The sequence below is a fragment of the Littorina saxatilis genome, linkage group LG7 (genome assembly GCF_037325665.1).
Source record: "Littorina saxatilis isolate snail1 linkage group LG7, US_GU_Lsax_2.0, whole genome shotgun sequence".
NCBI lineage: Eukaryota > Metazoa > Mollusca > Gastropoda > Littorinimorpha > Littorinidae > Littorina > Littorina saxatilis.
In genome coordinates this window covers 58,754,262-58,769,794 of record NC_090251.1, presented here as the reverse complement: position 1 = coordinate 58,769,794, position 15,533 = coordinate 58,754,262, and the positions used below count along the sequence as shown (strand labels likewise).

At 40.8% G+C, this 15,533-nt stretch overlaps 1 protein-coding gene across 1 annotated transcript; it reads left to right on the top strand.

The window, feature by feature from the left end:
• The first annotated feature begins 459 nt into the window (after positions 1-459).
• Positions 460-15,490, top strand: LOC138971908 (uncharacterized). Its single transcript, XM_070344753.1, has 3 exons — positions 460-1,081; positions 5,480-5,659; positions 14,303-15,490. Exons 1-3 carry the CDS (start codon positions 1,027-1,029, stop codon positions 14,494-14,496), a joined length of 429 nt encoding a protein of 142 aa, XP_070200854.1. The 5' UTR covers positions 460-1,026; the 3' UTR covers positions 14,497-15,490.
• The last annotated feature ends 43 nt before the right edge of the window (positions 15,491-15,533 follow it).

The window sequence follows — 15,533 nt, the reverse complement described above, 5'->3', positions numbered from 1 at the left end:
TATGCACGAAACAAACGGCTGTGGTTCACAAGAACTCTAGCGATGGCTTTTGACTGTTCAGAAGAACTGGCGATAGACATAAACCGTCGTCTGCTACGAGAACCACGACCTGGCGTGACCCTGCTTCCGGGCTTTTCTTTTTTCAAACTTTCAAAACTTCGAATGTTATTAATCTTGAAAAAAGAATTCTTTTATGATTTAAGAATGTTTGTGTAACAAGCTGTCAATTTACTATTTAGATTTTAAAAGTTAGGTCTAGTGCCAAAACGCACCACGGTCCGATTGTGTGAGGAGACAATCCCCAAAATTAATTCTTTGAAAATTGCTCGCTCTTTACGTAGGGTACCTAGGATGTTCCCCGGCGTTCGGTGAGCGTTCAAATGGAAGGGTGTTTGTACTGTGTGTAAAAGCCTGACAGTATCTGTGATGGTTTACGGGAGGCTTACTGTGCCTTTAACATACAAAAGAAAAACAACAACTGACAAACAAAAAAGACAATGACAAAAACAAGTGCTTCACACCCACGATGCTTTCAAGAGAGTGCTTGTTGTGTTGAAACACACACACACACGATGCCCCCTGCCCTCTCCGGTCCACCTCCCCCCTCTTCCCACTCCCAAAACCCTGCTCAGCATCCCCCTCCACGTATTGCTGCAGCAAACTCCAAGTACACCAGAATCTTCAAAAAGATGAAGGCGGGTGGAAACTAGAAGAAGATGCTTTCAAGAGAGTAATTACCCCTCCGCAAAACCTCGTAACTTTGTGCGTTGCTATTCTTGTACACCCTTTATGTTGCCAACCCCAACCCTCGGTATTGTTGGCGCGTCACGGAGAAATCACTCATGCGGCGCACGAACCAGCCACCTGTCAGAAACCGCATCAGTGGTGTCCTAGCAGACGACTTCATAATTCAGACGGAAGTGTCATCCCGGAGTTCCGGTGACAAGTGTCTTGTGGGATATGGTGTATCACATTTGAAGCCATCAAGAACACGGAGGAAGACATTTCCGCATTCGCATCGCAGCCATGGAAAAACTTCTCATGCTCATGTGTCTCCTTTTCGCCACTTTGCTGGGATTTGGTGAGTACATACGATTTAAGAAAAACAATGTTGAGAGTGTGAGATCGCTAGTTGGATAATCTCAAATGTAATGTTTGATTTACCTGTATCGTGTACCTGTGTCAACTTTCATAGTCACAGTGTCATATTTACACCTGGGGACGATATCTTTGGACGTTTGATAAATGAAAGGTGTTTATTTGAATTGAGATTGCAAACAAGTACCATAGACCTATATATTAGAGACGAACACACCCGTGACCCACAAACACGTAATACCCCTTGTGTACTCTAAATTAGTAAATATAGGTCCCTGCAACTGCAAGTACTAAGTACACAAGGGGTATTTTTTTTACACACAGGATATTGTTCTTATTATGTGTTTGTGGGTCATGGGTGTGTTCGTCTTTATTAGAAAGAGAAATCTCCTGGAGATCGGATCCTGTCCAGGTAAATTGTCCAGGTAAATTGTCCAGACTCATGAGAGTGCGACTGAGAGAGAGAGTGATCCTGTACACAGACAAGAGACTCATGTTTTTATAATCCTTGTTTTATCCCCCGTATCGCTACTCCCCCGGCTCGTTACTCCCCCGGCTCGTTACTCCCCCAGCTCGTTACTCCCCCGTACACAGAAAATGACTGGATAACCCTGTGATAGTAAGTTAGCATTAAATATTGTTTTGCCGGAGAAATTGTGTGGATAAACAAACAAAGAAACAAACAAAACAACTAGGGGGGGGGGTGGGGGAACAATATTTCATGCCAACTTACTATCACAGGGTTATCCAGTCATTTTCTGTGTACGGGGGAGTAACGAGCCGGGGGAGTAGCGATACAGGGGAGTAACGAGCCGGGGGAGTAGCGATACGGGGGAGTAATGAGCTGATCCCGTTTTGTGTAGCTTGGAAGAGTTTAACATTCAGAACTTGTGTAGATACCTTGCCTTGGATCAGATTACATGCCATGTATAGTATACATTAGATGCCCACCAGGTTTGTTGTGATTGAGATTACTGGTGGTCCAATTCCTAACGTGTACCTTTGCTTCAAGTCAGCATACACACTGTGTGTCAGGCAGCTTTTAAGTCTGTTGCTTGTGTACAGTTCAGTAAATGTATGCAGACATGTGCCAGTGTGTGTGTGTGTGTGTGTGTGCGGATTTGAAAACATGCTTGTAAGTTGTATACACATGTGTGTATGACAGGGTACATGTATGTATGGCGGTGTGTGTGTGTGTGTGTGTATGACAGTGTACATGTATGTATGGCAGTGTATGTCACTGTGTGTGCAGTTTGCAAAAATGAGAACAAATGTGTGTGTGTGCACTTCCCTTGTGTACCATTTTACCAATGCGTGGTGTGTGATTACTCAATTTACTGCAATATAGTTATAACTTATACACAGGGTTCAGCCTGGGAGAAGAGTTACTGCAATATAGTTATAACTTATACACAGGGTTCAGCCTGGGAGAAGAGTTACTGCAATATAGTTATAACTATATATACAGGGTTCAGCCTGGGAGAAGATGACAATAAGACATGTGTCCCCTTTAACTCTAAGGCGTAACCACACTGTGATAGGTAGCAAGCAAGAAGCACCAACTGACCAAGCAGACTTAGGCGGCCCATAGATATTTCTTTGTCAAAAGTGTTGTTCGGCTTTTGGTGGCTGAAAGTTTGGGTGCCTTAATGTGCTGATCAGTTTGAAGATTGTCAGACCCACAAGTGAACTACAAGTAGTATCCCCCTTCAATGCTTCATTGGCTCTGTCGATGCCCATTTTTAACGGCTAGTTTCCCTTTATATAAGGGTAGGGAAATCCCACATGCAATGACGTCAGCGCCTTTCGGCGATTGGTCAATGCATTTTGAGCCAGACAACACCATATTGTCGGTCACGCTTGAAATTAACACTATTTGATATTGCTTTTCAAACTTATACGGAGTGCACCGCAGCATAGGGTCAGTTATTAACTTAGCTTGCCTCGAACAGCAAGGTCATAAATGGAATGTACAGTACACAAATACGAACGGAGAGACTCGAGTCAAGTCAATACTGATCCCCATGGTCAAGAACTCAAGTGGAATATTTGAAATTAAAATCTCCCTCACCAACCTTTAGAAATTAGACACATCAGCTCAGTTGGTAAAGCGCCCGATCGCATTTTCTTTACATTGGTGGTCACGGGTTTGAGCCTCTACAGCAATTTTTTTTTAAAAATAAGTTTTTCATCAAATTCTGAGCTCGTTATTATTGTATTTTCTTCATTCCAAACATTTTGAATGATCTGATAAATCGAAATAATCAAAAAGTTGCATAATTATTGAGTACAGTGTAGAATACTTCCAGTGGACATTTTCCCAGAATTACCCATTCTATCTTTTAGTAACTTCGGCTTTTGTGAAATGCCCTATGGGTTTCACCGTGAGGAAGAGATAGAGGCAGTGTTTTATTTATTTGCTAAAGTTCAGGTTTGTTTGATTATTTGAATTGATACATTTTAATTAAGACTCCCTCCTTTTTAAGATGGGATTTTCTCAGATGTTTGAAGGTCTGAAATGTGAAGATCAGATGTTTGAAGGTCTGAAATGTGAAGATCAGATGTTTGAAGGTCTGAAATGTGAAGATCAGATGTTTGAAGGTCTGAAATGTGAAGATCAGATGTTTGAAGGTCTGAAATGTGAAGATCAGATGTTTGAAGGTCTGAAATGTGAAGAAAGGGGAAGGGGTTCCACTGTACAGATTGTCCTCTTGGCTTCAACTGAGCTATTGTCCTCTTGGCTTCAACTGACCTATTGTCCTCTTGGCTTCAACTGACCTATTGTCCTCTTGGCTTCAACTGACCTATTGTCCTCTTGGCTTCAACGGGGACACCCCGAAGCGTCCCGGTACCAAAGCGTCCCGGTACCAAAGCGTCCCGGTACCGAAGCGTCCCGGTACCAAAGCGTCCCGGTACCAAAGCGTCCCGGTACCGAAGCGTCCCGGTACCAAAGCGTCCCGGTACCGAAGCGTCCCACTATAACGCGTCACAGGACTTAGACTTTTTTTTTTTTAAACCTTGACCAAGGGCGGATCAATTCGCTTTAGAGGGGGGGTTACAAAATGACTGCGAAGATACAAGTTGACGGCGCCGAAGGCGCCTAAGCCTCTAGGGGGGTCCGGGGGTATGTCCCCCCGGAATTTTTTTTATCCAAAGAAGCAAAATAGAGCTATCTGGTGCATCCTGAGCCAATAAATTACCTCTTTTTTTTTTGGGGGGGGGGGGGGGGGGGTTACGTAACCCGTGTAACCCCCCCCCATCCCAGATCCGCCCTTGTTGACCTTGATTTGACCTTGACTTGACTAACCATATTTATTTATTTTTAAAATTTAATCTTGACCTTGATTTGACCTTGACTTCACTGATTTTCTTAATTTTGCACAGACCTTGATTTGCTTTCGGTAAAAAAAAATCACTTTTTGTCCAACTTTTCCCCAACTTTACTTTAGATCTGTACTCACAACACACCAATTTGGAAATACTGTACCCGTGTGGACAAGTTCGGGGGAAAAGTCCGTAGGCTTCCGTTCACAAGAGGGATATGTCTGTTATCACACACGCTTTCTGGCTTTACTAAGCGTGAGCGTCGGAAAAAATCTTTTCAGTTCTGCCTCCGACTTTTAAATTGTATCATTTGGGTTAATTTGGGTTTGTTTGGGTTCATTTGGGTAATAAAAAAACGCTCACGCTGGACCCGAGTACTCTTCAGACTGGCTCGCTCCCCCAGTATGAAAGTTTTTGTCTTGTGCACGTTTAAAACCAAGTGATTGCTCTGTGTGAATTACAGGCATTCCCTTTGCTTTATAAATACATTTGCATGCGAGCCGAGGATGTGCGTGGTGACTGGTACCGGGACGCTTCGGCACCGGGACGCTTCGGTACCGGATACCGGGACGCTTCGTACCCTACTGCGCGGGAGCGTCTCGAAGCGTCCCGGTACCAAAGCGTCCCGGTACCCCTGTGACGCGTTATAGTGGGACGCTTCGGTACGGGGACGCTTCGGCACCGGGACGCTTCGGTATCGGGACGCTTCGGTACCGGGACGCTTCGGTACCGGGACGCTTCGTGATGTACCCGCTTCAACTGACCTATTGTCCTCTTGGCTTTGAGCCTTGGAACAACACTGCACCTTGCAACACCGGTATTCACCTTAAGGTTGAAACACTGACAATTCAATGAATTTTTAATTATACTGCAGGTGGAGGTGAGTGTTTGGAAGCTACAACTACAAGATATTTTACACTGACAATGACATGAAGTATGAATGACAGCAGGTGAGTGTCTGGACTGCCACGAGTGTGTGACGATCCAGGCCGACACCTGTATTGACCTGTAGGTTGAAACACACTGACAATGACATGATGTATGGATGACTGTGCAGTTGAGTGTCTGGACTGCCACGAGTGTGCAGCGATCTCAGCTGACGACTGTCTGGACCCGTACTCTGGACCGGCCATGGCCGACGACTACATGAGCACGTGTGACGACGGGTCACACTGCGTCAAGTACAAGACCGTCATCAAGCTCCGCGACTCCGGATACATCATGGGCTGGGAGAGAGGTACGTTATAACATTTTATTACCAATTCAGTGCCCCATATGGCTTTTTGACCAATCAGGAGGGATTCTAGGTGACCCTCTAAATGTTATAATGTTCAGACAGGGACCCTTTTTGTTTATCAAGCTAAAAATGAACAAGACAAAGTAAAAATTTAAATCAGCAATATCAGTGTGATTTATTCTAAAGAATGACACTTCAAATGCTGTCAGATGATACTTTCTTTATCTAAAAAATACCGAAAAGCGTGTTTTGTCGGTGGGTGCTTTACGGAACAGCGAGGCACCTCCCATCCTCTGAGTGTGCAATGCCGACTCGCTCACTTGAAATCTAAATTATCAAAGTTCGGAAAATCAAGTGAAATTGGGTCACTCGCTTTACGTCAAATGTATCTTTACGTCATTTTCCATCCGTCTGGGGTCGGTTCTAAATCTGTCGCTCTCTTTTTACATTTAGTCAAGTTTTGACTAAATGTTTTAACATCGAGGGGGAATCGAAACGAGGGTCGTGGTGTATGTGTGTGTGTGTGTGTGTGTGTGTGCGTGCGTGCGTGCGTGTGTGTAGAGCGATTCAGACCAAAGTACTGGACCGATCTTTATGAAATTTTACATGAGAGTTCCTGGGATTGATATCCCCGAACGTTTTTTTCTTTTTTTTGATAAATGTCTTTGATGACGTCATATCCGGCTTTTCGTGAAAGTTGAGGCGGCACTGTCACGCTCTCATTTTTCAACCAAATTGGTTGAAATTTTGGTCAAGTTATCTTCGACGAAGCCCGGACTTCGGTATTGCATTTCAGCTTGGTGGCTTAAAAATTAATTGATGACTTCGGTCATTAAAAATCTGAAAATTGTAAAAAAAATTATTTTTTTTATAAAACGATTCAAATTTACGTTCATCTTATTCTCCATCATTTGCTGATTCCAAAAACATATAAATATGTTATATTTGGATTAAAAACAAGCTCTGAAAATTAAATATATAAAAATTATGATCAAAATTAATTTTTTAAAATCAATTTAAAAACACTTTCATCTTATTCCTTGTCGGTTCCTGATTCCAAAAACATATAGATATGATATGTTTGGATTAAAAACACACTCAGAAAGTTAAAACGAACAGAGGTACAGAAAAGCGTGCTATCCTTCTCAGCGCAAGTACTACCCCGCTCTTCTTGTCAATTTCACTGCCTGTGCCGTGCGCGGTGGACTGACGATGCTACGAGTATACGGTCTTGCTGCGTTGCATTGCGTTCAGTTTTATTCTGTGAGTTCGACAGCTACTTGACTAAATGTTGTATTTTCGCCTTACGCGACTTGTTTCTTTCTTTCTTTCTTTCTTTTTATCTTCTCTTCTTTTTTACATTTAGTCAAGTTATGACTAAATGTTTTAACATCGAGGGGGGAATCGAGACGAGGGTTGTGGTGTATGTGCGTGTGTGTGTGTGTGTGTGTGTGTGTGTGTGTGTGTGTGTGTGTAGAGCGATTCAGACTAAACTACTGGACCGATCTTTATGAAATTTGAAATGAGAGTTCCTGGGTATGAAATCCCCGAACGTTTTTTTCATTTTTTTGATAAATGTCTTTGATGACGTCATATCCGGCTTTTCGTGAAAGTTGAGGCGGCACTGTCACGCCCTCATTTTTCAACCAAATTGATTGAAATTTTGGTCAAGCAATCTTCGACGAAGCCCGGACTTCGGTATTGCATTTCAGCTTGGTGGCTTAAAAATTAATTAATGACTTTGGTCATTAAAAATCTGAAAATTGTAAAAAAAAATAAAAATTTATAAAATGATCCAAATTTACGTTCATCTTATTCTCCATCATTTTCTGATTCCAAAAACATATAAATATGTTATATTTGGATTAAAAACAAGCTCTGAAAATTAAATATATAAAAATTATTATCAAAATTAAATTGTCGAAATCAATTTAAAAACACTTTCATCTTATTCCTTGTCGGTTCCTGATTCCAAAAACATATAGATATGATATGTTTGGATTAAAAACACGCCCAGAAAGTTAAAACAAAGAGAGTTACAGAAAAGCGTGCTATCCTTCTTAGCGCAACTACCACCCCGCTCTTCTTGTCAATTTCACTGCCTTTGCCATGAGCGGTGGACTGACGATGCTACGAGTATACGGTCTTGCTGAAAAATGGCATTGCGTTCAGTTTCATTCTGTGAGTTCCACAGCTACTTGACTAAATGTTGTATTTTCGCCTTACGCGACTTGTTTCTTTCTTTTGTCTTCTCTTTTTGAACCTCAGTTACAATATGACTCGCTATGAGTATGATACTGTGAGCGATGCTGAACAGTTTAAACAAACACAGATTGGGTTATAAATAGCAATAATATCATTCTTTCGTTTAACATGGACAATCTTCGAAAATCTCCCTCTCTTGCTCTCTCGCCCCCACCCCTCCCTCCGCTCTTTCTCTCTCTCTCTCGCACCCTCCCTCTCTGTCTCTCTCCCTCCCTCGCTCTCCCCCTCTCTCTCTCTGTCGCTCTCTGTTCAACAAGAAAAAGCGAAGCAACTGAAACACATGTTCAACATGGTTTGTTGTGTGTCAAACGCATTTGACCTGTGAATATTCATCACGTCAGGTGTGTTACTCTGATTGGCTGACCCAGGTCACGAGAATTCTTTGACTGACAGGCATAATCAGGTTGGAGCGCTCAAGTTCCTATTGCGGCTGTTCTGTCTAATTCGCGAGGTCGCTTCGCAATTTCTTTTGGTCGAATTAAACGGTAATAAAACCGTTATTTCTAATATGCTGACAGTTAGCAAATGATAACAGACATGTCTCACAAACGATATCAGCATTCGCCTAAATGGCTCATGCTTGATATCTTTTTTCTCGACATGTCTGTTATCATTTGCTAACAGTCAGCATATTAGAAATAACTCATAATATTGTCCACTGGGTACATTATGGGCTGGGAGAGAGGTACGTTATAAACTTTTTTTTTTTTTTTCTTTTCCCCTTACACCTGTTCCTTTGTCCCGTTGTGCTCTCACACCGCCCCGTCCCTGCACTCGCTGCTCCAACCACCTCTGAATTTCGTTCCGCTGCCAGACTTGTCGATTTTACAGACGCTCCAGGGGTACGTTATAAACTTATATTGTCCACTGGGTACATTATGGGTTGGGAGAGAGGTACGTTATAAACTTATATTGCTATTTCATATGTTACATGGATTTCCATTGGTTAATTGGGCAAAAGTGATATCGACGACATTTCCGTCGATATCAGACCTCTTTATTGCTTCCCCACTTCAAAAACAAAAACACCTAAATTTAAAAAAAAAAAAATGAAAATGTAATTATCCCAGAATTTAGTTGAGCAAGTGAATAAAGACTTTTTGAAAGAAAAGACATTTTGAAATACTGAAAAGTACAAGAAAAGCGTGAACAAAAAGAAATAATAATCAGAGGGAGGGATATGGAACAGCCAAAACTGAGACAAATACTTTTGTAATTTCTTTACAGTAAATACAAAATGTCCTAACATTGACTGACTGTGTGATGATATCTTCTGCTATTGGTCTCACTGTCTCAACAGACCATAGCAGAAGATATCATCACACAGTCCGTCAATATTACCCAATATAGCTATTCTGATGGACACGTGGGGGAATTCGGGGGCTGTGATTGGATGGTCTCACACATCCCTTTTCCGATCATCAACGTAGAGTGGGGAATCGAGACGATGTGTGTGTGTGTGTGTGTGTAGAGCGATTCAGAGTAAACTACTGGACCGATCTTTATGAAATTTTACATGAGATTTCCTGGGTATGATATCCCCAGACGTTTTTGGCTCACGTAAGTGTAGCCTATGCGATGATAAACTTTGTCTGTCTGTGCGTGCGTGCGTGTGTGTGTGATAGAAACTTTAACATTTCCGAGTCTATGGATAAAGCTCGCATAAGAAGATTACGTCTCGGTCAAAAGTGTTTGACGTGTGTGATAGAAACTATTTGAAGACGTCACATTATGACGTAAGAGGGTTAGACGTCACGCAAAGGAATTACTGAAAGTCTCGGTCATTGTTATTGTGAGCGGGCCGAGACTAATTGGCAGATCCAGGGTCTCCCTTTCTTGCTCAGATTCACCTATGCTTACTGTGTGTGTGTGTGTGTGTGTATGTGTGACAGAGTGATTGAGTTTGTGTTACTGTTTGTCGATTTCTTACGTGAGCCTTGAAGGCTTCGCCTCTTGTTTTCATTTTTTTGATAAATGTCTTTGATGACGTCATATCCGGCTTTTCGTGAAAGTTGAGGCGGCACTGTCACGCTCTCATTTTTCAACCAAATTGGTTGAAATTTTGGTCAAGTAATCTTCGACGAAGCCCGGACTTTGGTATTGTATTTTAGCTTGGAGGCTTAAAATTTAATTAATGAGTTTGCTCATTAAAGTTGTCATTAAAATCGATTTTTTGCAAACAGATTTAAAATTGATTGCATCGTATTCTTCATCACATTCTGAATCTAAAAATATATACATATGTTATGTTTACTCTTAAAATGTGATCACAATTAACGAAAATAGAATAATTAGTCTTACAATGTAAGAAATCGATCCAAAAATGATGTCATCTTATTCGTGATCATTTCCTGATTCCAAAAACATATAGATATGATAGGTTGTATTCAAAACAAGCTTAGAAAGTTAACAAGAATACAGAAAAGCGCGCTTTCCTGCTTAGCACAATACGCTACCGCGCTAATCTGGCGTGTCAATATCACTACGTTTTGCACGTGGAAGGTGAGCGATTTCCTTCACGCGGGGATTGACGAAGCTGTACTGTCTTAGTGAATAAATACAGTGCGTTCAGTTTCATCCCGTGAGTTTGACAGCTTGACTAAATGTAGTAATGTCGCCTTACGCGACTTGTTTTGGATCTTGTTTCTCAGACTTTTATTTTCTCATCACGCTCTTTGTAGTACAGTGGGAATACCCCTATTAATACTCCCTTCTTTTAATACTCCCTTCTTTTAAAGACCTTGTTTTCTCAGACTTTCTGTTCTATGTTCATATCCTCTGTAAGATTACCCCCATGTTAAGTCTACTTTGTTTTTCAGACCCGATTTGTTGAGGTCTCTTAAGGGAGGTTCCACTGTTTGTAGCATTAAATCCTACACACCTTTTCTCTCAGTCTTTATTGTAGCATTACATCCATACACCATTTCTTTCAGTCTTTATTGTAGCATTACATCCATACACCATTTCTTTCAGTCTTTATTGTAGCATTACATCCATACACACCATTTCTTTCAGTCTTTATTGTAGCATTACATCCATACACCATTTCTTTCAGTCTTTATTGTAGCATTACATCCATACACACCATTTCTCTCAGTCTTTATTGTAGCATTACATCCATACACCATTTCTTTCAGTCTTTATTGTAGCATTACATCCATACACCATTTCTTTCAGTCTTTATTGTAGCATTACATCCATACACCATTTCTTTCAGTCTTTATTGTAGCATTAAATCCATACACCATTTCTTTCAGTCTTTATTGTAGCATTACATCCATACACCATTTCTTTCAGTCTTTATTGTAGCATTACATCCATACACCATTTCTTTCAGTCTTTATTGTAGCATTACATCCATACACCATTTCTTTCAGTCTTTATTGTAGCATTACATCCATACACCATTTCTTTCAGTCTTTATTGTAGCATTACATCCATACACACCATTTCTTTCAGTCTTTATTGTAGCATTACATCCATACACCATTTCTTTCAGTCTTTATTGTAGCATTACATCCATACACACCATTTCTCTCAGTCTTTATTGTAGCATTACATCCATACACCATTTCTTTCAGTCTTTATTGTAGCATTACATCCATACACCATTTCTTTCAGTCTTTATTGTAGCATTACATCCATACACCATTTCTTTCAGTCTTTATTGTAGCATTAAATCCTACACACCATTTCTTTCAGTCTTTATTGTAGCATTACATCCATACACCATTTCTTTCAGTCTTTATTGTAGCATTACATCCATACACACCATTTCTTTCAGTCTTTATTGTAGCATTAAATTCTACACACCATTTCTTTCAGTCTTTATTGTAGCATTACATCCATACACACCATTTCTTTCAGTCTTTATTGTAGCATTACATCCATACACACCATTTCTTTCAGTCTTTATTGTAGCATTACATCCATACACACCATTTCTTTCAGTCTTTATTGTAGCATTACATCCATACACACCATTTCTTTCAGTCTTTATTGTAGCATTACATCCATACACACCATTTCTTTCAGTCTTTATTGTAGCATTACATCCATACACACCATTTCTCTCAGTCTTTATTGTAGCATTACATCCATACACCATTTCTTTCAGTCTTTATTGTAGCATTACATTAATACACCATTTCTTTCAGTCTTTCTTGTAGCATTACATCCATACACCATTTCTTTCAGTCTTTATTGTAGCATTAAATCCCACACACCATTTCTTTCAGTCTTTCTTGCAGCATTACATCCATACACACCATTTCTTTCAGTCTTTATTGTAGCATTACATCCATACACCATTTCTTTCAGTCTTTATTGTAGCATTACATCCATACACCATTTCTTTCAGTCTTTATTGTAGCATTACATCCATACACACCATTTCTTTCAGTCTTTATTGTAGCATTACATCCAACACACCATTTCTTTCAGTCTTTATTGTAGCATTACATCCAACACACCATTTCTTTCAGTCTTTATTGTAGCATTACATCCATACACCATTTCTTTCAGTCTTTATTGTAGCATTACATCCATACACAATTTCTTTCAGTCTTTATTGTAGCATTACATCCATACACACCATTTCTTTCAGTCTTTATTGTAGCATTACATCCAACACACCATTTCTTTCAGTCTTTATCGTGAAAGTACCCTGCCATTACCGGATACATATGTTTGTAGCATTACATCCATACACACCATTTCTTTCAGTCTTTATCGTGAAAGTACCCTGCCATTACCGGATACAATCCATACACACCAATTCTTTCAGTCTTTATCGTGAAAGTACACGTACATGGCCGGACCCGGGGGGGGGGGGGGGGGGGGGGGGGGGGGGGGGGGGGGGGGGGGGGGTTCCAGGGGTTCCGGAACCCCACCCCTGGAAAAAGCATGTACCTTGCTTTGAGAGTTTGGGTTTTTTACTAGTTTTAGCACCAAGACAATGCTGCTCTTAACCCTCAAAACAAGGCCCAGAATGCACCAGATTGCACAGATTTTAACCGATATGATACATATGTTTGTAGCATTACATCCATACACACCATTTCCTTCAGTCTTTATCGTGAAAGTACCCTGCCATTAACGGATACAATCCATACACACCATTTCTTTCGGTCTTTATCGTGAAAGTACCCTGCCATTATCGGATACAATCCATACACACCATTTCTTTCAGTCTTTATCGTGAAAGTACCCTGCCATTATCGGATACATATATTTGTAGCATTACATCCATACACACCATTTCTTTCAGTCTTTATCGTGAAAGTACCCTGCCATTAACGGATACAATCCATACACACCATTTCTTTCGGTCTTTATCGTGAAAGTACCCTGCCATTACCGGATACAATCCATACACACCATTTCTTTCAGTCTTTATCGTGAAAGTACCCTGCCATTACCGGATACATATGTTTGTAGCATTACATCCACACACACCATTTCTTTCAGTCTTTATCGTGAAAGTACCAGGCTGCCATTACCGGATACAATCCATACACACCATTTCTTTCAGTCTTTATTGTGAAAGTACCCTGCCATTAACGGATACATATGTTTGTAGCATTACATCCATACACACCATTTCTTTCAGTCTTTATCGTGAAAGTACCCTGCCATTGTGGATACAATCCATACACACCATTGCTTTCAGTCTTTATCGTGAAAGTACCTTGCCATTATCGGATACAATCCATACACACCATTTCTTTCAGTCTTTATCTTGAAAGTACCCTGCCGTTATCGGATACAATCCATACACACCATTTCTTTCAGTCTTTATCGTGAAAGTACCCTGCCCTTAACGGATACAATCCATACACACCATTTCTTTCAGTCTTTATCGTGAAGGTACCCTGCCATTACCGGATACATATATGTTTGTAGCATTAAATCCAACACACCATTTCTTTCAGTCTTTATCGTGAAAGTACCCTGCCATTACCGGATACATATGTTTGTAGCATTAAATCCATACACACCATTTCTTTCAGTCTTTATCATGAAAGTACCCTGCCATTACCGGATACATATATTTTCTGTCTAAGTGCGTGAAATTGAATCAAGTGAAAATCCCATGTGCATAGGATCTGATATCCATATTTTTTTCAAGGCATTGGCTCTGCATTGATTTTAAACTGATTTAGCCAAAGCATCATAAAACAGTTTTTTGATGTATTTTTAAAATGGATGCATTATATTTTGCAGCTATCTAGAAAATTCATGTTTTGCAGATTTTATCATGGTGACGTGTGCATGGGCATCCACAATTGGTCTTCGAACTATCCTTGATTTTGTGTTGCAATTCAGATGAATGAAAAACAAAACTTACAATTGTCTGCGAACACTTTCTTTTTTTAGATTCCATCGTGGTGACGCGAGCATGTCAGCCGGCCAACGATCTCCCGACGGGCTGCGTGCACTGGCAGGGGGCCGGGGGTTTCACCATCAAGTGTCGCTGTGACTCCGACGGCTGCAACTCTGCACGTCTGCTTCGGCCTAGTTTCTGGACCGCTGTGATGTCATTGGTGGCTTTAGTCTTCATGCTCAGATGAAAAATGTTTGCGCTCTTTCATATATTTTCCTCCGCAGTAATTTGATCCTGCTGATCTTGAGAGCAAAGTGTAGACAAAAAGTCATGCTCGGAATAAACTGAGCTTAACGTTAAAAATATCTGTTTTTGAGTCAGTGGACAACTTGCAAGTTTTGCTTCAGAATAAACATTTTGCTGGACAAAATAACCTTGAAAGAGATAAGTATAAGATGTATTCTGTTTTCTTTTTTCACTGATAAATGTTCCAGATTTTGTCTTGCCCAGTTCAACATTGCTTGGAGTGGGTTACATAATTTGAGAATGTTTGATACCCTGCATGGAAGATGGATTCTAAATAGCGCTGCATGACACTCCTGCTTGAGGGTGGTTATTTCCCTTTGTTATTGCCACTACAGTCTGATTAATCACGCCCACTTCACCTCAGCTTTGAAGGGTTCGCTAAATTGGGATGGAGGAAGCCCACCAATTATTTATATGAATGACCACAAGTGCATCATGTTACAAGTACTCTTCGCTCCTCATAGTCTATATGAATGACCACAAGTGCATCATCAGGGCCTAGCATTGTAAGCCGTTTGGCGTACTTTACGCCGAAATAACATCTCCAGTACACGGAACTCGATTTGGTGTACGCCGAAATGCAAAAACCTGTTATTCCCAAACGGTAAACCCAAACAGTCCCCGCTTTCGTTTTGTGCGCCGTTCGGTTCAATTCTCAATCGGTTTGACAGTTTGCTTGAGCACGTACTTCCTCTGGCATCGCGCGAGCATGCTTTGTTCCGGTGTTTTGTGGCTCTCGACTTGAAATAATGTCTCGAAGCGACATTGTTGAACGTGGTCAGCCATTCAGTGACAAAGAATCCAGGTATTCCTGGAAGTGGGAATGGCTGGATTTCGTCCAGAAGGCGGAAGGCAAGTCAGAAGAAGTAATGTGTTGATACGGATTATGGACTATGGCATAATTTAGTTGCTCAATCTTTTTTCTTTTTTTTTTGGGGGGGGGGGGGGTGGGGGGGGGGGGTCATTTTAGGTAAAAAA

Excerpts from the sequence above, each read along its gene's own strand:
- LOC138971908 (XM_070344753.1), top strand. The coding sequence starts at position 1,027 with ATGGAAAAACTTCTCATGCTCATGTGTCTCCTTTTCGCCACTTTGCTG. Across the intron at positions 1,082-5,479 it reads CGCCACTTTGCTGGGATTTG|TTGAGTGTCTGGACTGCCAC; the intron begins GTGAGTACATAC and ends ATGACTGTGCAG. Across the intron at positions 5,660-14,302 it reads CATCATGGGCTGGGAGAGAG|ATTCCATCGTGGTGACGCGA; the intron begins GTACGTTATAAC and ends TTCTTTTTTTAG.